The sequence below is a fragment of the Lepidochelys kempii genome, chromosome 10 (genome assembly GCF_965140265.1).
Source record: "Lepidochelys kempii isolate rLepKem1 chromosome 10, rLepKem1.hap2, whole genome shotgun sequence".
Lineage (NCBI taxonomy): Eukaryota > Metazoa > Chordata > Testudines > Cheloniidae > Lepidochelys > Lepidochelys kempii.
Genome location: NC_133265.1, coordinates 80730645 through 80751790, shown reverse-complemented (window position 1 = coordinate 80751790; position 21146 = coordinate 80730645). Strand labels below are relative to the sequence as shown.

The following is a 21146-nucleotide window of genomic DNA, read 5'->3' as shown; positions in this document are numbered from 1 at the left end:
ACACCCAGAAAGTAGTGATGAGAATCTGCCCCTTCATCTCCAGATCTTTCACCTGCTAAGTCCCACATCTTGTTCTTTACATGACACCTCTGAAGGACATTGTGAGACACCATGGGCTCAGATGCCAGCCTTATGCAGACCACACAGAGTTGTACATCTTCACACGTAGCCTAGGAAATACTGTCTCCCAGCTATCACAAGGGCGAAGGAAAATCAACTCATAGGGAGAAGGCGGTGGCTCTAAAATAAACTATCACATTTTTCAAATTTTCTCAGTAGAACTGGGATCAAACCCACCTGAAGTTCCCTTAATAATCTAGTTCCTAGCTGAAGTGTCTCCATCACTGTGTGCCCCTAGAGAGGTAATACTGCCAACTACACGGAGTATAGCAGAGAGGAGAGAATTCATTAAAATAAAATTCAACCCCCCTCAAACCAGTACAGACATTTACTCATGAAGCCAGACCTTTTAAAAGAGTTTCTGATCTTCATGACAATTTTATTTAAGTTGGACAGTAGCTCAGCAGAACTTACTCTTATGATCTGAATTGTGGCCCCAGACTGATGCAGAATGATAGGCTTACTGAATTTAACCTCTCCGCTCATGTTTCTCTGTGCCAGCAAAAAAGGGTCAGCACCGATATTTTTTTGTTGCACTTTACATGACAAGCCCAGGCACAAAGTCTGCTTACCTGCTCTTTGCCATAATGATGGATGAGCAAGAAAAATAATTATTTTTTCCTCTTCTATCAAAAAATATTCCTGGCCCTAGAGCAAACAGAAATTTGCAAGGCTGTGTGACAATAATAGTAGCCACAAGAGATAATGTTAGGACAGGAGGTGGGGTGTCTGGAAGGAACAGAGAGCAGATCTAGTTGAGAAAGATCAGGCAACAAAGAAAGGAAGAGAAGAGAAGAGAAGAGAAGAGAAGAGAAGAGAAGAGAAGAGAAGAGAAGAGAAGAGAAGAGAAGAGAAGAGAAGAGAGAAATAGGCCTAGAGACCCAGGATAGAAAGAAGCTGTGGAGCGGAGTGCATGAGAAAGGCCTGGGGCTTATAGATGGTATCAGAGTGAAAGGAAGCTATGTGGGCCTTAGAAGCAAATAGAGCAAAGAAAGAAATCCCAGATAAGTAAAGAGGAATGGGAGAGATAAGGTAGGAGACGTAATGTACCAACTTCTGTGCGTAGAAGGCACAAACTTTTGAACTACACAGAGCTCTTCTTCAGACCTGAGGAAGGAAGGGCTCTGTGTGGCTCAAAAGCTTGTTCCTTCTACCAAGAGAAGCTGGTTCAATAAAAGATATTACCTCACCTACCTTATCTCTCGTATCCTGGGACCAACATGGCTCCAACGATGCTGCAAAAAGCCGAATGGGCCAGAGAAGAACAGTACAAAGGGTTGTAAATTGCCATAGCTCCAAATGGAGTTATGACAGCTATACCAGCTGAGGATCTGCTCTCCTTTGTATTATGTCCGACCCTATTTACTCTTATATTCTTACAAGCACTGGCAAGCATGGGAAGAGTCTAAAGCTTATGTCCTGACTGCTGTCCCACCTTACTGTCAGTGCTCCCTTATTTGCAACTGACAAAGAGTGGATATTCTTTCTTGTCCAGACAGGTATATGATACCTAATCTAGGCTAAAGACCAAAAACATTTTGAAAGGTTGGGGGGGGGGGACGGAAACGGTTTTGGACATGATACATTGCCTACCACACACCTACTTAAAGTTTAAAAGCTGGTTTGAGAACGAACATTTAATTGTTAACTGCAAATTTTAAAATTAAAAAGTGCCAATTTTGCCTTCCATGAGCTAAAAAAATATGTTCTGGGAGAAGGTAACATCATGTAAAACAGCCGTCATTACCAAGTAACACAAATGTTTTTTGTATGTAAAATTGCTTTGTAAAATATTTGCTCCATCTGCTGAAAGTAGCAAAGACAATTTTCCCTGATAGCTAATGGCCCATTTCGGCTGGATGGCAAGCAATTCACCGTGGTTTCGACTTGCATTAAGTAGAATGGAGAGAACACTACATAGAATTCTCTACTTATGTAGTATTATCTACTCACTGCTTCTTGAGAGGCCCGTCCCTCATTATTGTGGCCTTCGTTTTGGATCAGCACACAGGGTTGCTTTGACTCAAGAGGCTTTTTGTCAAACTGAGGCACATATGCTATGCTTCGATATGAGAGCACAAAACAACCACTTTCCTTGACTACAAGAACAAGGAGGTTAGTTCTCTTTCAACTTTCCAGCACTTAAACTGCTGTTCCTTTTTTCACACCACATGGGGCCATGGTTTTCTCTTCTGGCTCATGCTGTCACTCTGCACGCTGAGGATTTCAATATATAAAGATCAAGCACTTCTTTTAATTCTAAATTCAGCTACATGCACACAAAAAAGCAGAGAACATTGTCCCAGTCCAAAAAACCCCCATTGCTCCAGTTTCATTGTATACTTTGCTACTTACAATACCTCTATTTAAAAGCATGTTTACATTGTGCCCTGAACTACTTCAACATCTGCTAACAGACCAATAAAAAAAATAAATAAACCAGGACTGTTTAGAAAGAGAGATCCCTTCTATTTCCTCTCAATGATACGAAACCAGTAATGGCAGCAAGCTACAGAGACCTCTTTTTTTATTTTTGTAGATTTCACCTTGGAAAACAAAATTTGGAGAAAATTAAATATAAAAAACACTATATCCAGTGCCACCAAAAATCAGACAGAAAGAGGAGCTTAGAGGCAAAGTGATATTATCAAATAGCCATGCAGATTTATACACAGCACAAGTGTAATTTAATTGCGATTATGACAATTTTATACAATGGCTTTTTTTTTAACCAATGTGACTGGTGGAGTTCTATTTTGTGCTTAAAGAGAAGCACATGTGTAAGTGTTTTGCAAGATAGGATCCTAATTTCCCAAATAAATAATTTTCCCAATAAACCCATTTCTCTATGGAGGGCTGGGGTAATACTATGTTTTCTTAATAATATTTTCCCAAACAAAGGTTTTCTTTTTTAAAAAAAAATAAAAATTTGAAGTCAGTGGAAACACTCACAGGCAAAGTGTTTGCAGGATCAGAGCCTTAGATAGTAATTCCTATGAGAGTAGCACCTGAGTGCACACTTTTGGTGTATCAGACCCTAGGAATACATGCTCAGTTCATGCCCCCTCAAGTTCACTAGATTTTCCAAGTGTTTAAAAAATATATTTTTTTACATAATTCTACAAATTCTACATAATTTGCTTTATTTCATTGGCCATCCTCTTTGTCTGCTTCCATAGAGAAAAAAATCTAAGTGCATTTTAAAAGTGTGATTTAAAAAATAAACTACTAAAAAGCCTTGTATGGATAATCTCAGTAAATTCACAAGTACTCCATGTAAACTACAGAGCTATTTTTCAAAACAACCTACAGAGCAGAATGAGAAAAACTATGTCATGTTTCACAAGTGACACACGGTTGAACTTCTTTTAGTCTTAGACTTGTCTTTTCGGATTTTAGCAAAACAAACATTTTTAAAATAATCCAAACAGGCATTTTATTGCATGTGATAACACTAACAATTTTCAGATTTCTTTAGTGTTCTTGCTTTATCCTCTCCTTCCACACTGTTATTGCTAAAAACTGGCAGTTAACTTCAATTGATTCAAAATATTCTAGATCCATATGGCCTAAAACCCTGGAGCTGAAGTTCTGATATTGCCTCACTGCTGTTTTCTAGCATTTGCCTCTACTCCAGTCCCCAGATGGTGGAAGTAACATTTAAACCTCCTTCTCTCTGCCTTGTACAATAGACCTTGGCACCATTTCAACTGTTTACTCCGGTAATTAACAGCACTGATACCACAACAATTACAACTCCTACAATCCTAACACAATAATGCTATGAATTAGTGAGAGCTAATGGCTGGAAGGTATAGTGGTTCCAGACTGCGAGATCTGTGCATTTTTAGAATAAAATAAAAGGTACAAACAGCACGCTTGCGGTAGACAATGATTACCTAGTAATTAGTTTACACAAAGCTTCCTATTTAATGGCAAAACACTGTAATTAACGCGTGACAGAAAATCAAAGGGTACTTTGTAAGCATATGAAAAATTAACACTGCAGGCCTATAGCTTTATGTACTGATTAGAAGCATATTAAATCAATAGGACATACAAACCAACAGCTTGCATATCTGATTATTGTAGGTCCTAGGAATGGATATCATGGTCTTAATTTAACCAAAGGATACAATTATCATGCTTTGTTATTTACTTAGGATTTAAGAATCACCTGAAACATAACTCCAGCAGCTACATAAATATAATAATTGACTGGAATGAGAACACTGCAGATCGTTCTCAGATATAATAAATATGTAAACTACTCAAGGTAGTCTGTTGATGGAGCACTGGCTATATTCGTTAGGGAGGAAACAACCCTGAACTGCACAGTTTGAAGCTAGCAGGGATCTGTTCCTTTAGCCAAGATAATTTTTACCATCCGACTGTACACCACATTAAATTAAAAGAAATTTTAAAAGCCTGTCACACCTTTCAAAATATTCTATGTGGATTTTCTGTGCAACTCTCTGTGTTTCTGGTCTCCTTCAGGCTGGAAAAATGATCATACCAAAAACTGCATGTGAAATCAATAAAATCAGCAGGAAAGACCGCTTGTTTAAAGAATTTTTTCCACAGACCCTTAGTAGGTATGTCAGCAAACACAACTCAACTGTTTGTGAACCCCAGCAATCTCTGTAACATTTCTGGCACCAGACTATTTTAGAATCTGTTACAGAATGTGATTAACAAATGTGATAAGAATAAGTATGAGTTTTAGGAAGTGGAAAGTACATGTTCAGCAACATTAATGTGTATAAGAGAATAACAGAGCTTAGTTATAAAGCTTGAAGTTAAGGCTTTGGCAGTCTTGTAGTTATATTTTGAGTTGGTTGATAAATACTTATTTTGCTGCTTATTTTGAGTTCCTTACTTTTGGAAAGATGCAAAGTGTGATGAAAACTGTTCATAAGGCTTATTTTCCTTGTGGAACCCTAGGCAAAAAGTTATACACCTCTTTACTACTATTCCTGATTTTCAGATAATCTCTGAATTTATTTAATTCTTTTTTTAAGGAATTTTTGAAAAATGATCAATAATGTTAAATGTTAAGGCAACGGTTGGCTATTTCTGGCATCTAACCTGGGATTTTCCAACGGTGATCAATCTCAAATCCTAAAACCAGTGTTAAAATATTTAGTCAATACTGATGGAAATTTGAGTTTTCTGTGCTTTATCTGCCTCTGAAAAGATTTGAAATCTCTATCACTAATTTTAGTGAGTTAACCAGGACCTAGATGTCTTTGTTTGGTGTTCTGGTCCATGACTAGGGCTCCGAGGTGCAGCAGTAATACAAATAATAATGACAAAATTACAGTGATATAGTCAGAAACAGTGATTTAAAAAACCGTAAAACTTAAATAAAACGATACGTTGTGTGTTAAAGAGCCTTTTTCTTTCAGCAACAGATGTACGATTCAGAGCGTTCTAACGGCTCTGTTGCTACTGGCCAATTTGTAATGTTAAACCTTCTCTTCCACTGCTGCCATATTCAGTTTGCTTTTCTCTATGCCACCTTCACTTCTCTCCTCTTCAACATCTCCTGCACTCATCCCTTTCTCTGCCCCCAACCTAGGGTTCCTTATCTTTAAAACTTCCTGTCACCTTAAGCCCCTGAAACTAGTTCAAGTCTGTGGTCATTGTGGCGGATATGGAGCTGTGATGCAACAATCTATGAAGACGGAAATGTAACCTTGTATTGAGATAGACTTATACTGGGGTAATGGAATGTTTACCATATACCTTCATTGCTTTAATTCAAAGGGGCTGTTGGAAGAACAAACAGAAAGGCAACTCTGTTATTGTCCCCAGAGGGAACAGAACTGAAGTCACTAAAGATACATCAGACCTGCTGAGGTAATGATGGTTGATCACAGGAGACTGCAGCCCAGAGCCTGAGAGGGGGAAAATTGTGTGATTCTACCCCTAGAGAGAGGTGTTGGCTTGAGAGGAGATGCACTCAAGAGAAACCAGGAGGGAGCAGAGGTGCAGTTCGCTGGTAACTGTGACAGTCATTTGATATTTTCTGTATGCTTGTCAGACCATAGCCCTTCAAGTGACACCTTTGCAGCACACTATTCCCTAGTCTGTGTGCTTTTTGGAGTGAGAATCCTGAGTGGGCAGGCTCCAGAACACCCTGCTTCCTACCTCATCTTAGAGGCTGTTTCACTTCTCTCTCCAACCAGCAGTCAGAGACTCAGCTGGTCTAATTAACCAAAGATTTATTAAGATGAGAAAGAAGATCACTAAGATCAAATACTGTGCATTTCTAGAGAATGTCTTTTTCTCCACTAATGACAGATTTCAGAGTAACAGCCGTGTTAGTCTGTATTCGCAAAAAGAAAAGGAGTACTTGTGGCACCTTAGAGACTAACCAATTTATTTGAGCATGAGCTTTCGTGAGCTACAGCTCACTTCATCAGATGCATACTGTGGAAAATACAGAAGATGCTTTTACACATACAAACCATGAAAAAATGGGTGCTTACCACTACAAAAGGTTTTCTCTCCCCCCACCCTTTTGTAGTGGTAAACACCCATTTTTTCATGGTTTGTATGTATAAAACCATCTTCTGTATTTTCCACAGTATGCATCCGATGAAGTGAGCTGTAGCTCACGAAAGCTCATGCTCAAATAAATTGGTTAGTCTCTAAGGTGCCACAAGTACTCCTTTTCTTTTTTCTCCGCTCTGAGCCTGATAACAACACAGCCTTTTGGTTTTGGTATCTTGCAGAGCCTAGTGGACTGCTGACTTCTGACACCAGTCAGAACACTCTCCTGGGCTACTGCCCCGAGGTAGTGCCTGGGGATCTGGGGGTTTATTAGGGTCTGCAGAAGAACCCCACTGCTGCACTCCTGTTTTGGCTGCCACCACTGGATTCCCTTCTGGTGAGCCACAGCAAGTCCGTCAGCTGGAGAAATCAGGGAAGCACTGAAATTTCCCTATCTTCTTCCGCAGCACTGAGCTGCTCTGAGCGCCCTCACCTGGCCACCTCTGCTCCTTGCAGTCTTTACTGTGTAACAGCTGTCACCAACTCCAGCCAACCATTTTCAAGCCATTTTCTAATGAGTGCTCTGTGTTCCATTGAAGACTTATAACTGTAAGAAGTTAGCTCTAGAGAAGTGATAAAACAGACTCCCAAAGACAGATTTGACAAAGGGGTGATTTTCAAAGTTCACAGAATAGTAACACTGAAGCTAGTGGGAGAATTATAGAGCATTCCAGAGCGAGTTCCTCATTAAACAGGTCCAGCTCTGGTTATGGAACATGTTCATTTTCACGTAAATTCTGGGGCTATAAACTGTGTTTTTCAGGGTAAAACAAATGCAAACATAATTACAGAGTTTCTAGTGCAACTCTCTAACAGTGGGAGCAGTCGAGAGGGTGAATTTCAAATTCACAGAAAGTTTTCGGACTCAAAAAAATAAAACTTTGGTTGCAGCCCTCCTCTGTGTACAGACTCTGAAAGTCTCATGTTTTCAGATACCAAAAGAAGTAACTAAGACAGACAGGAGGCTAGTGATTTATTTTTATCCCTTTAAAAATAATGGCATATGATGGTGGAAAAACTAAATATGGGTAGGATTTTCAAAAGTGCCTAAGAGTGTTAGGCACCTAACTTGCACTGACTTTTAATGAGAGTTAGAAATCTAACGTCTAAGGTGCTTTGGAAAATTCGTTGCCAAATACTATTACAGTAGTACCTCCACATGCAAAACAGATCACCAATAATAATGCTTACTACATTCTCTATTGCTAGTGGAGTTGCCAAAACTTTCAGGCCAATCCTTCAATGGGAATAGGCACAGGCTCTTGGTTATAAATGGACTCTGACTACTGTTTGAAGACAATACCTAAATAAGGATGGAAAGTGATAGTGTATAGGTAGAAAAGGTAGCACACATGTTTGACGTAGATAAGCTTCACAGATTTTAGCTAGATAACATTTTACTTTTACCCAGAGTCGTTTACATTGCAAAATACAAACTGGAAAATGCCACTGAGGTGCTGAGGCTTTTCAGCACTATCTGATCATACAAGAGTCAGACACTGATACCCTTGCTCATACTGAGTAGTGCCTTGCTCCATAAGTGGGTCCACTGCAGTCAACGTTAACATACTCCTCAGATTTCACCCCAATTGCAGCTGCAAAGTAATCTCTCAGATATCTCAGATGCTACATTAATTTAACAGGATAAAATACCTCACTCATCTTGTCATGCATTTTAGTTTGCCCAATGTTATGCTTGAAATGAGGAATCTAAAATCACCCTGTTTTAGATGGAATAGATTCTTATACAGTTCAAACTCACAAACTACATTATTTTTAATCTGTTGCCTACTACATACCAATGAGAAAAATCTTGGTATCGTGTCATAAACTGCTATGCAAATGATGCTATTTGTAAGTATTAACATAATTTAGTGCTTACAGTCATATTCTCATTACTAATAATTCTACCAGAATGGAGAGTCTTTTCTCTATACTCTTAGCCTGCAGGATAGTCTTTCATCAAGAAGCTGAATTTTTTAATAACCTGCCAACATATGTTTTGTATGTGGCAGCTTAGGCCAATGACACAATGTCTTCATTATCGAAAGAAACAGGTCTACATACTGCAATCGGACATTAAAGCATGCCTGTGCCCATAAACTAATGCCTTTGATGTCTAAATGTGTATCATTACAATGGTACTCTGTAACAAAGGATAATTTTAATCCTCTGCTCTCAATGGTAATACTTAGTGGAGATTGCAAGTCATTATATATAAGAAAGGTCTCCATGCTTACAAAAAAGAGCTCAACTCAGAAGGCAGAACATGTCAACTCTCATTTCTGGACAAGATGCTCTCAATGGCAACGTGTTTTGTTCTTTCACCTACGCTCGCTGAAATACTGGCCTAGATTTAGAGAGGCTTTCCTGCTGACATGCTTGTAGGAAATTATATCAAGTGTACCATTCCTTGTTTTTCAACTTTGGTAAGCGTTCATGTTGTAGGAGTTTTTAAGGGGCATATTCTTATCTGTGTCTGAGCTCCACCTAAATGCAGTAGAAGTGGGGGAACCATAAGGAAACCAGTTATAACTCCCTGTTTCTGAGCCATCAGGCCCTGAGGGCAGTTAAAATGGCAGGAGAATAGCTCTGACTTAAGCCACTCGTGCAAGGACTCTCAAGGAACTTATACCAGTGGAGGAGCAGATGTAGTGCAGCTGTGCTCTGGAGTGCCTTCTTCCCCTTCCACATGGGCAGCTGTCACAGGGGGTTGGTATGCTACCTCTGACAGCTTTATGCAAGCAGAGAGCTCGCTGGCACAGGCAATGTTCTCCACTGGCCATCTCTGGCTGTTTTAAGTCCACTTTGCACTGGTCATGCTTATGCAGAGCAAGGGAGCCTGAGAAGACTGGAGAATCTAACCCTCATTGTTTGCACAGAAAGTTTCATATCACACAGCACTATTACTTTGCAATGATCAAAATTTAAAATAAGTTTAACCAGCACAATTTGAAATATATTATACTATGCAATGCAATCAAATGTTACACTTTCTAACTATTCTTGATTGAATTAAAAAAGCTAAACTGCAGTAAATATTTCTTTATTTAAAATAGGAAGACGGGGCATATTCTTCACTGATACAACTCTTCTGAATTTAATGGGAATAAATTTGGCATGAAAGACTTAAATATTCACAGACCTTGAACTAAAATTAATCTAATTTGCATCAGAATTCAAATTCTGAAAGAAACGGATCCAATGAATTCAGTCCAACAATTTGTAAAGAACAAACTTGTACACTGACTAAAAGCTACACAAATGAAAGCTGAAAGGTCATAACATTTACATCATTTTGTTTGTGGCTGTCCATCATTTTTGTAGCCACCCAAACTTTCTGCAAATCAGAATCCACTGCCCTGGCTATCTACTGAATTCAGCACAGCAACAGATGAAGACAGAGTATGATTAGAAAAGTGAAGTTTTAACAATAGAAATCCCCTTTATTTTGTGCCCACCCCCATAGTTATTGAGCTAACGATTTTATTTGCTCCTCTCAAGTTTCTGATTAACTGTCTTATTTAAATCATGTTTTCTTACATTAGTTTAGTGAACTTCCCAGCTTGCCATTAAACACAATGAACCAAATTAATCCCTGCTAATATTTCCTCTTCACTTTTATGCTTTAAGTCAATAGAGTTACATCAGAGATTAATCTGGCCCAAACAACTGTTCACTCAAGCAAGTCTTCAGTGGAGAGAAATTTATAATACTAGGAGCTGGATTAATTTCCAGAAGGCAACAACAGAATTAAAAACCTTTGCAACACCTCATTTATGCACAAGCTGGGGCAAGTAATACATGCTCTGTTATTACACACTACTTGTAGCATAGCAACAGCCACCAGCAAACAGACAAGTAACATGGAAGCATGGTGACATTTGCTCATGTTCATGTTTAGGAATGTAAAGCCATGTGTTTTTTCTACTCGATAAAACAGATACACACTTCTGATCAGAGATACTGATCGCCCATAGACACGCACAACTCCCACTGAAATCAATGTAAATAGTCAGCACCACTGAAAATCAAACCTCAGTATAAGAGGTTCTAGTGTTCATCCTGTTGATCTGGGACACCTATTTATAATGATTCACATAAATAAGTATCAGAAGGGTAGCCGCGTTAGTCTGGATCTGTAAAAACGGCAAAAAGTCCTGTGGCACCTTATAGACGAACAGACGTATTGCTCCAATATGCTCCAATACGTCTGTTAGTCTATAAGGTGCCACAGGCCTCTTTGCCGCTTTTACATAAATAACACTCTTTGGTTTAACACTCTGCCCTGCTGAGTGACACTAAGCAAGTCGTTTCCCCATCTGTAAAATGGGGATAATGATAATGATGCTACCTCCTTTGTAAAGTGCGTTGAGGTCTAGGGATGAAAAGCGCTCTAGAAGAGAAGGTACTACTATTATTATTATATGTGAATAAAATATTATAAAACTTGCTACTCAAATAATTCCACAAGATAAAGTTCAATTTCTTGTAAAGTTAAGGTGTTAATATAAGAGGCCAGTGCAAGCCAGGGGCATGTCCACAGGAGCTGAGTACACATTAATCCAGCAAATTTCCTCAGCCACTTCCGCCTGCAGAACTCCTCTGAAAACTCCAGACGAAGCTAAATGTTCCCCAACCAAGCAAAAATCCCATGGAAGGGGGTGCATGACAATGTGCTTGCTTTTGTGAGCATGACCCACTCCATACAGAGGTACCCAACATAAAACAAAACAAACGGTCCCAGAGAATAAGATACCCAGCTTCTCACTAACTTACATGTGCCCATTTCTTCCTCCACATCTCAGTCTTGTATCTCTGACATTCCTTCTGGGCCCAGTGGTAGCATTTCAGGTGCCTGGCAATGTCACAATATGCAGTGCCATTTCCTCCAAATTCATTGTCCACTTTAAACAACCAACGTCTCACTCCCAAGTTATCTATGATCAGCTGACTCAGAACTTCAAACATCTATGGATGAAACAGTGGCATAAAGACAAAAGGGAATGGCTTCAAAAACATTTTGAATTAGGGCATCATTAAGGTGCTCATATATTTTGATTTAAAATTTGTTTTTATAACAGATTTATAATTAGGGTTTCTAGCTTCAGGTTCAAACCAGTTTTACCAATATTCACCAATCCTCCTTCATCCCAAAAAAGCAGAGATACTGATGATTAGTAGTTTGGATGCTTGTGTAAAGCTCACCCAAACCCTTTTTGTTCAGGATCCTTTGGCCCCAATTCTGCAATTGGATCCACCTGAACAGACCTTTGCCCCCATGCAGACCCACAGAAAGATCAATGGGGCTCTGTGCCAGTGCAGAGTCTGCCTACGTGGAGCTCATTGCTGGACCGGGGCCATTAGTTTTGAATGTTCAGTACTTCTCAGGATGTGTCTCAGAAAGGGTAGCTGATGGCAGCACTAGACTATTTTCAAAAGCCTCTCTTAAAAACCTTCCTACAGTCAGATTCTAATACCAGGCAAACATCTCTGACATGTTCCTGCTGCAGAGTGAATTATATGGTTATAAATTTATGAAGGGGTTTCAAGATAGGCTTTATTAAAGTGATTCTAATTATTTATCTATATTCATACCCAGTTTTAAATGGCTTTCTTGTAAAACTAGCTGGGGAGCAGAATATAATTAGCTGTTTAGAAATAGTAAATGCCATTGGACCCTGGAAAAGTGTTATACAGATCTTGTGCTGCATTGACTAGAAGGTATTTTTACATGCTAATCTTTTGGACTCCTAGTTGTATATATTTTTTGGACTTTGACCACAAACAGAATTATCATCTGTTTGCTCCAAATCCTATTATTTGTTGCTTTCGAGAACCCTCTAAATGAGTTTCTGTTGATGACTCCCCTACAGTAATGAAAACGATCAATAGTATTGTTAAGATTGTACCAATGGAAAGAATTATGTGCTATCTTTAAGTGAAAATTGAACTGTGCTTTAACATAGTGTCACCTTTCTTTTATTATTTAACCTAAGATGTCAATATTTCATAGGAGCAAACAACAGAAGGAGAACTTCTGAAATGTTGCAGCATGGAACAAAAGAGGAACTAATAAGCATGTGGGATTGTTGGGTAGGAAATTTTTATAAATGAATTACTTAATAATAAACTGAACTAATTTAGAAGTTTAACGTATTGCTTTTCTCTCACTGAACATATATTTGTCTATTTTATCAACTGTACAGAAATTGTTATATATTCGTTTAGCTGCTATTGTTTTCAGTGTTAAAGGTATTTGTAAAAAGAAAAGGAATGTAAAAAGCTTTTTGCTATCCAGCAAGATTGCCTAAGAATGATAACATCCTCACTATTTTCAGGTTTATGATGCACATCAGTAAAAAGAGAGAAGCTATTGATTACTGCCATCCACAAATACAACATGCTGACATTACCAGCTGGATGAATGCTGCAAATTTCAAAACACAGTAGAAACAAGATGATTTTCTTGATGATGTGAAGTATTTTCTTCCAGAATCTAATGAACGCTCAAAGCTAACCCAAAATTCATCCAAATTCCATGAAAAAAAAAATCAGCAATGATACTGAAGGAAGTGTGCAGGAAATTTTATAAAAGGATCGATGGCTAAGCATGCTGCTGTTAAAGGGACACCACTAACCTGAAATCTAGTCAATTTAAAAAATGAGGTATGCGCAATTTCAGGTACCCCACCTGCTGTTAAGACATCCTGCCAGATTCTGTAGTTTCAGAATCACATTTTCCTCTTGCAAAAATGTTTTCTTCTTCCTAATCACAGATTCACAGATTTTAATTTGTTTGCCTGTTGCTGTGTGAAAAACCCATGTGAATAAGGGAAACTAGCCGACTATTGCATAAAAGAGATAAAATTTGCATACTTCTTTGTTAGTTGATAGGATAGTATCATATCAGGAATATTCACAAGGCCTAATAGCCAGGCAGGAAACTGTTCTGCAGTCTGGTATCTTTCGAAAGAGGGGACTCCAAAGTTTAGATGGAATTATGGGTTCTGTTTCAGGGCTATTTGGATTTGGGATGTCCATTTGGAACATGGCAGATCGGAAAAATATAAAATGGAGCATTAACTATTTTGAACAGCAGACACCGTTTCTAAACCCATAATTCATGGCTACTGGGGAATGATAAATGGTGTAAAATATGCATGACATTACTAAGCTGTTTAACCAAACACAAGTAAAAATTAATTAATTAATCACAGAAAACAATGAAAAAGGGGAAATCATATAGGTAGAGAAATAATTTGCACCGCGTATGGGAGATATGTGGTAACTATTTCATTAGGGAATATTGAAAAAGAGAAATTGCCTAATCTTATTAATGATGAGAAATTAGCCAAATGGTATTAGCGTCAGTGTACAACCGAGATTGTCGTGTATTGGCAACAATCATAACAATTCCATTTAGCACAATTCATAATTTGGGGTCAGTGACACAACCTCATAATCAAGGTACATGTTATTCAAAACAGTTGTGCTCAGTGGTGGGTTCCATCTCAATTTCTTTTAAGGTATTATTTCCGATAATGGAACCTGACTCTGTAACATTTGATCAGTTGGCTTCTGGCCATTCAGCAGGTTATCTGGAAGACAGCATCTTCAAGGAATGCCTAGGTCTACCTCAGCTAATGGTGCATCACTCAGCAGCACAAATCTGGAGGGCACTGCACACGGCTTGTTGTTCCACTAAAGGATATTGATATGTGTACAGATGTGTTGTTTTTGACATCCCAATTCCATTACATAGCCATGCTGGCCTGTATCCGTTTATTGAGTCAGAAAAGCTAGCTGCTATTGTCTCCTGCCTTGTGACGCTCACCAAATGGTGATGACCAAAGTAAGGGTGACCTGTAATATGGATGGACAGTACTGTGGAGTGACTAATTACAAAACATTTATGTATGGAGACCTCGTTTGTAATGTCACTGCTCCAAATTTCTGCTTTATTTCTCATGAATGTAGCATTATATGGCACACTAATTATGCCTGTTTCAGTCTTTCAAAATGACTCCATGATTCAAAGTAAGCCCCAGCACCAGGATGAAATTAAAGAAATACATACCAGCTTTAAACATACATATTGAACCACTAATTTTAAATTTAAAAACATTACTGAACTGAAAAGACACTCACACTACCCAGATTAGCAATGACATATGCAAGGCAGAACAAGCACCTCAGCTAGATAAATTACTCATGATAGTGATCTTGAAATAATAATTTCCCACACTTGGATAGAAGTTGCACGTAAAGCTTTGGCTTGTATTACAGGGAGTGTTAGTTTTAATTGTATTAATTATGTGCTGTCGCTTATGCAGTTTGCTAAAACAGTATAAAACTCACATGAATGCTCTCACCTCTGCTTCATATATTCATTTGGCAAAGGTGTCATCCTGATACAATTACCAAAGCCACAAGTGGGGTCCTGTTTGCCAATACATATAAGTTAGATGCAGTATACACCAGGGTAATACGTATTATGCGCGTGCTGTTATTACGGCATAATGACTATAAGTTGGGTGATCACGCTGAATTGTACTACGCCTACTCTTACTCTCTTATACTAAGTATCCCACAATACCTTGTAACAGTACAACTCGGCATTTGGCACAGGGAGACAGGGAACAATATATATTAGTGTTCTACCCTGGTACAGGTAGGGAGTGCCTCCATGGCCCAACTAGTTTGGAATGCTGTATTCAAAAACCCAAGAGGGATGCATCATGGAACCAGAAAAATAAGTTGAATTGGTGGGTGGAATCTTAGAGGACATACAGAGGGTTTTAGCTTATAAACAACCCCATTAAAACAGAGGTATTTTTAAGGGTGTATTTTTGGGAAGCAAACCTCCTGTGGAAGGTGAACTGAACACACTGTGAGAAACCACTTCTTGGAAGGATTGGTGATGTATTAGCTCTTTCTTTCCTATACCATATTGTTTGTCTATACACAATAAACTGGCTGAGCTTGGTTATTTGGCCTCTTGAACATTTTTAATATTGAACTCCAAGGGCAGTCAAAACCAGCTGGTTATACATATAAACCAACAAAAGAGAATATAACCTATGGTGATCAGGAAGATCTGTCCATGAGCAGCCACAGAGTGGAGACTGAACTACTCTCACCTCACAGCGAGATGAGGATGCATCAGAAGCAAAATGATGCTAGGAAGCCAGAGCTCAGGTACAGAAGGGAGAGGATAAAAGTGGGGGGGTCAGTGAGAGGAACATGATTTTAAACACAATTTGAAGCCAGGTTCTGTACCTCACCTGACCAAAGGAATTCCAGTTGGATACTGTTTGTGAAGGTGGAGCCAAGGACTCCCTCTCTCAATTATGTCTTGTTGGCAGGAGTTCCTTGTAACCAAAGATATGATTGATTGTTTGTTTTGTGATAGCGCCTAGAGGCCCATATCAGGCACCACGCTGGGTGCTGAACAAATACATCATCAGAGACAGTTTCTCCCCGGAAGAGCTTACAAGCTAATCTGAGACAGGATGCAACATGTTAGTGCTCCACAGGAGAGAGGGAAAAGGAAGATAATGAAAACAAAACTAGGTTGTACATAGTTTAATTGCTGCATAACGTATGGCACCACAACTAGATAAATTCAGCAAAAAGTAACAATACACTGAGGCACACCAATGGAAATGGGCAGTTACCTCAAAGAATAGTATCCTGCCACTGAGTCCAGAATAAATACAGACAAAGTGAACGGATTATATAAAATCCTTTTTCCTCTCTTACCGTTGTTAAAGCCGCCCCATACGCAGATGATTCGTGTATTGAGTTTGGCAAAACTTTTATGCTTTGTCATGGCAATAAGATAAGTGAAATTGAAAATGAATTGATACACAAAACAGAGGAAAAAATTCTGGCACCAGGTCTGCCGAGCAGATCTCAATTTGGATGATCACCTTTTCCTATACAAATGGAACCTCCCTTGACACAAATGCTTCACTTCACAGTGGAGTTCAGCACATGCCTCTCTCTTGACATGGCTTCCTAGTGGAGATATGGGGTGAAATCCTGGCTCCATTAAGTCCATAGCAAAACTCCCATTGACCTCAACAGAGCCAGGATTTCACTCATGATATGCTCTAATGATGACTGTCTGAAAGGACCAGATACTTAAAGATGGTATGCATCCTAGAGGAGGACTACAAAGATTACTGGAACAAGTATTTTTCCTGAATCCTTTCATTAACAAGACAGAAGTTAATTTAAATGGTAAGACAAGTGCAGAAAGAAATAAAACCAATGGGGAAAAATACATATTCCAACTACTCATCCAAACCAATTTCGGTTCTAATCAATGCAACAACAGACATTTGACTTTTTTTATACAAGGCAACAAAGTATGCTTCCTACCTAGTCACAATATGCGTCCATATGTTGACGTGCCAAATAAACTGTTCCTTTGCCAACAGACACAAGTTCCCAAACTGCTTCCCACTTACCTGTTGATGGTTATAGATGTCATATTCTCCTGGAGGTGTTGGCACACAAGCACTAGCAAAAATTCTTTTACTTCCGGACTTAGTTCTATAGAGATGAGCTACTTCTGGCTCAGAGCCCAATATGGGCACATTTAACATGTCAGCCACTGCTAAATCATCTTTGTGAGGAAGTCCACCAATGATGTAGGCTTCTTTGCCTTGGATAAGATTTTTTATTCTTTTGATTGTCTTGGGACTGTACTTCAGCTGAGTGGCCAGGCACATGTGATGGCCCTGTATAAAGATAACATTATTCTTGTTAAAAGGTGTTCTTTTCTATTCCATGAACCTAATTTATAATGTTGCACACAATAAATACATTATTAATAGCAGGCTGGGTTATGACCTATCCTGTAGCTTAGCCGTTTAAATTGATAAAAGCTGTAGGGGTGAGGCTCCATAATCGTTCACATCTTTAGTGTGCTGGAAATGGGCTCACTGGGAATAGAACTAATTACTACACATCTGTATTTATTTGATCCATGCGGAATTATCCTTCTGTCAGTCGGCAGAGATGCTGGTGGCTTTTGGATAATAGTGATTCATCTCTGCAACACTTCTGGCATGGTTTAACTCTAAAGCGTCTGCAAAATCAATACAAAAAATGAAGAAAAACCCCTATAGCAGAGAATATATTTCCCCATACAATGCAGCAGCATTTTAAATGATTCTCTGAGAATAAAACATTTTGATTTAGCAAACCTTTCATTGATCACATTAAATTACAGGGGATATACATTTCCATTATGCAGTAGTTTTAATGGCTACAGTCAATTTGACTGCAGAGAAGGAAACAGATTTTTTTTAAAAAGCACAAAGGTTTCAGTTTTTCATTTCTTTTTAAAAATAAAATGTCGGTCTCTGGACAGGCTGTTCATGAGAGATATCACATCATGTAAAATTAAACTAAGAACATCAATCATGGAAGGCCGAGTCTTAGGATTAGTTGCTACGACAAATCCTATGCATCCACTGCAAATTACGCAATGTATAAGTTACTTCACTGGAAATATCAATGTACATTCAGAAAGTGAGTAAGACAGTGATGGATGCCGTGCATAGAATATTTCAGACATTTAGCAGGTTAGAGATTGCTACTACACAAGAATGAAGATAACGTTCTAGAACCATATTGAGAAGGAAGTTTTCTTTACAATGAAATTTCATCCACCAGTTTAGGACCCAGTTCTGGAAAGCATTCCTATTTCTTCAACACATGTTTAAATGCTCTCCTTAATAGGGGTGGACTTAAGCATATGTTTAAGTGTTTTCCTGAATGGGTACCTTAAAGGCTATTTTCATTCAAAGTTCTGCAGCCTCCATGATCAGAAAGCAAAGCCTAAATCTTGGACCTGGTGTCTGGGTTGGGAGCATGGTGGAGGTATGATGCTCACTGCCCCAGAAGTGGAGGGGAAGAATGCCTCATGTCACTCAACAGTAAAGTCCCTAGCCTAATGGGGAAACAGTGTGGAGTGCCAAAGAGTGTCCAAGGCTCTCTGTGAAGTTGGTGGACATGATTTGGAGAGGTGTGATCCTCGAAGTTCCCGCAGGAAAATCGAGGGTCTTCGGAGGCATAACCAGAGGGAGAGTAGCTAACAAACCTATGTCCCTGAGTTTCCTTTCTTTATTCAGCTTTAAAGCACACTCTTGAAGTTTTGTTAAGTGATATTTGTATTTTTTTCCCCTAGCAGTAGCATGAAAGCAGGACAGAAGGGCCAGCCTGACTGACCAAGGTTCAATTTCCAGTCCTGGTCACTTGCTCCCTGAGGCCAGGAGTGGTGATGCAGGGAAGAGATTTGCTGTGGGTATCTCAATAACAGCTTCTACAGTTAATTAAGGAATGCAGGCAACAGGGTGTAAAATCTCGTTCATTCTGCCTCAGATAGTGATGTGATAGCCATGACCTGAGGTGCTCAGGGGGAGAAGATATAAAAGCAGGGGGATGTGGGGAATCCTCAGGAATCCAAAAGGGAATAACACAGGAACAATAATTAGCAGACAGAGGAAAAGGCCATTTGTTTTATTATCATGTGTTGACTTGTTTCAAGGACTTGGAGGCTAGATCCTTGCATCCAGATAAGCTCAGCTTGGCATCAGACTCAAAGTGATGAGCAAAGATGGTTCTAAATCACCTGAGCCTGGGGCCAACTGAGGACCACCACAATTTAGAGCAATCTCAGGGAGGCTTTAAATTGCACCTGGCTGCAGTGATTTCCCCAAAGGGTCATGCCAGCAACCAGGGATTGTCAGAGCACAAGATTGTTTGAACCACACACCCTTCCTTCCCGAGCCAAGTCTGCCATGCAGCGGGTTAGGACCAGAGGTGGCACAGCACCGGCTATGTAGTTATCACCACCCAGTGATTTTCCCTACACCACAATCCCTAGGTAGCAGGTTAAGTCGGTATTAACGTTGCTATCTGCTGCCAGAGCTGGGACCTGGCTCCTTAATTTCAATCCATACTCAGGACTTTGAGGATACTTCTAGGTAAATTTAAGTACAATGAGAAAAGACATCATCTCATGAACTGAAAGAAAGGTACTCAAAACAAACCTATAAAGGTCTAATCCAGGACTGCTTACGTAGGCAAAACGCTCACTAAACTCACAACTACTGAAGTCACTGATGTTTTGCCTCAGCAAGAGTCCTGCAGTACGCTCAGCAACGCTGTCCCTTCGGTAGGTTTGAGTCTCTTTTTGGACTATATTCCATTGTTTGGTCTTAAAATTGGCCTAACAAGTTTAAAGCTAATGTTACTACAAAACCTACATTAAACACATTTAAAGTTCCACACTCTTTAAAAAAAAGTTCTAAATTGGATTTCACTGCAATAAATACTCTTGAGGAATGAATACTTGACTGGCTGTTCAGCTATAAGGAGCTAAAGTTTGAATAATAGAAATGTTTTTATTGTTACACTTTCCTTAGCGTTATAAATCTACCAAGTGCTAAGTCCCAGACAAACACTGAGAATGGACACTGGGCTACAGACAATGGGGATAGGACTACCTCAACTAAGTCTATAAAACTAAACTGGGATATTTATTTCCAGCAGTCTAACTAGTAGTCTAATCAGTAAAGCTCTTAAACTTGCAATAATATTTCACTGATGGGTACCAGAGCGTTACACGTTATAAAATTTCCAATTTAATTTTACTGCATCCCTCAAGCTGTAGTAATTAGAAGACAAACTCACTGGGAATCTGTTTATAGCTTCAGGGGCGAGAATTTTGAACCTGTCCTGCAGGTCACCCATGTCCTCAGGGTTCCCAGATCTAACAGCTGCCTGCAGACCCAGGAGTTTATTGTAATACTGCAGTAACTCCTCACTCAGATGAAGGGGGCAGATGTAGATGACGTCAACGTTGGCATCTAAAACAAATGGGCACAATGTTCATTATCCGTAGAAAGGTAAACTCCATTGTGAACTAATATCTGATGATTCCTGACCATTTGCTAACAAACAGCTTCCTTAAAAGCATACTGGAAATAAAATGAGATTTGTAATTTCACAAACCTTACTGGTTTAACTGCTTTTCTGTGCTTCAGCATTTCTCTGAAGACAGGTCAGCAACCCAAAGAAATAGCTAGCTTTCACAATTAAGTTTGCAGAACACATTGGGGGTAGAATTTCCAAAGCGTTTCAGGGGGATTGAGCAGCACAACATCAATGGGAATTACGCACTACTTTAAACATATATCCCATTAACTTCAGTAAATTATAAAACTGAGCTATTAATTCTAGAAAGCTGATGAAACTGCAGTTTCATACTCTGCTTGGATTTTGCATGGCCTGTTCTTATTCTTGCCCCATCCCCGTAAATGCTCACAGTAGGCAGGGCCGTCCCTAGGGGAGTGTGGGGCCCGGGGAGGAAGTGACGAATCCGTCCCTTCTGGGACTGACCGCGCCAGCCAATCGCACCGGCCCATGGGGTCCCCAGAGGCTGAGGG

At 39.3% G+C, this 21146-nt stretch overlaps 1 protein-coding gene across 9 annotated transcripts in view; it reads right to left on the bottom strand.

Moving 5' to 3' along the window:
- The window catches only part of IQCH (IQ motif containing H), a 108435-nt gene that overhangs the window by 45636 nt on the left and 41653 nt on the right, over positions 1-21146 (bottom strand). For 8 of the 9 annotated variants that reach the window (XR_012154108.1, XM_073304420.1, XM_073304422.1 and 5 more), the window contains 3 exons: positions 20392-20567; positions 17157-17429; positions 11458-11649 (listed from right to left, as the gene is read on the bottom strand). Coding sequence is in view for 8 of the 9 variants with exons in the window: in XM_073304420.1 (XP_073160521.1) it covers positions 11458-11649; positions 17157-17429; positions 20392-20567 (641 nt within the window). In the remaining variant the exon portion in view is untranslated. The remainder of the gene's footprint in view (positions 1-11457; positions 11650-17156; positions 17430-20391; positions 20568-21146) is intronic. The other variant, XM_073304423.1, reaches the window with a different exon arrangement.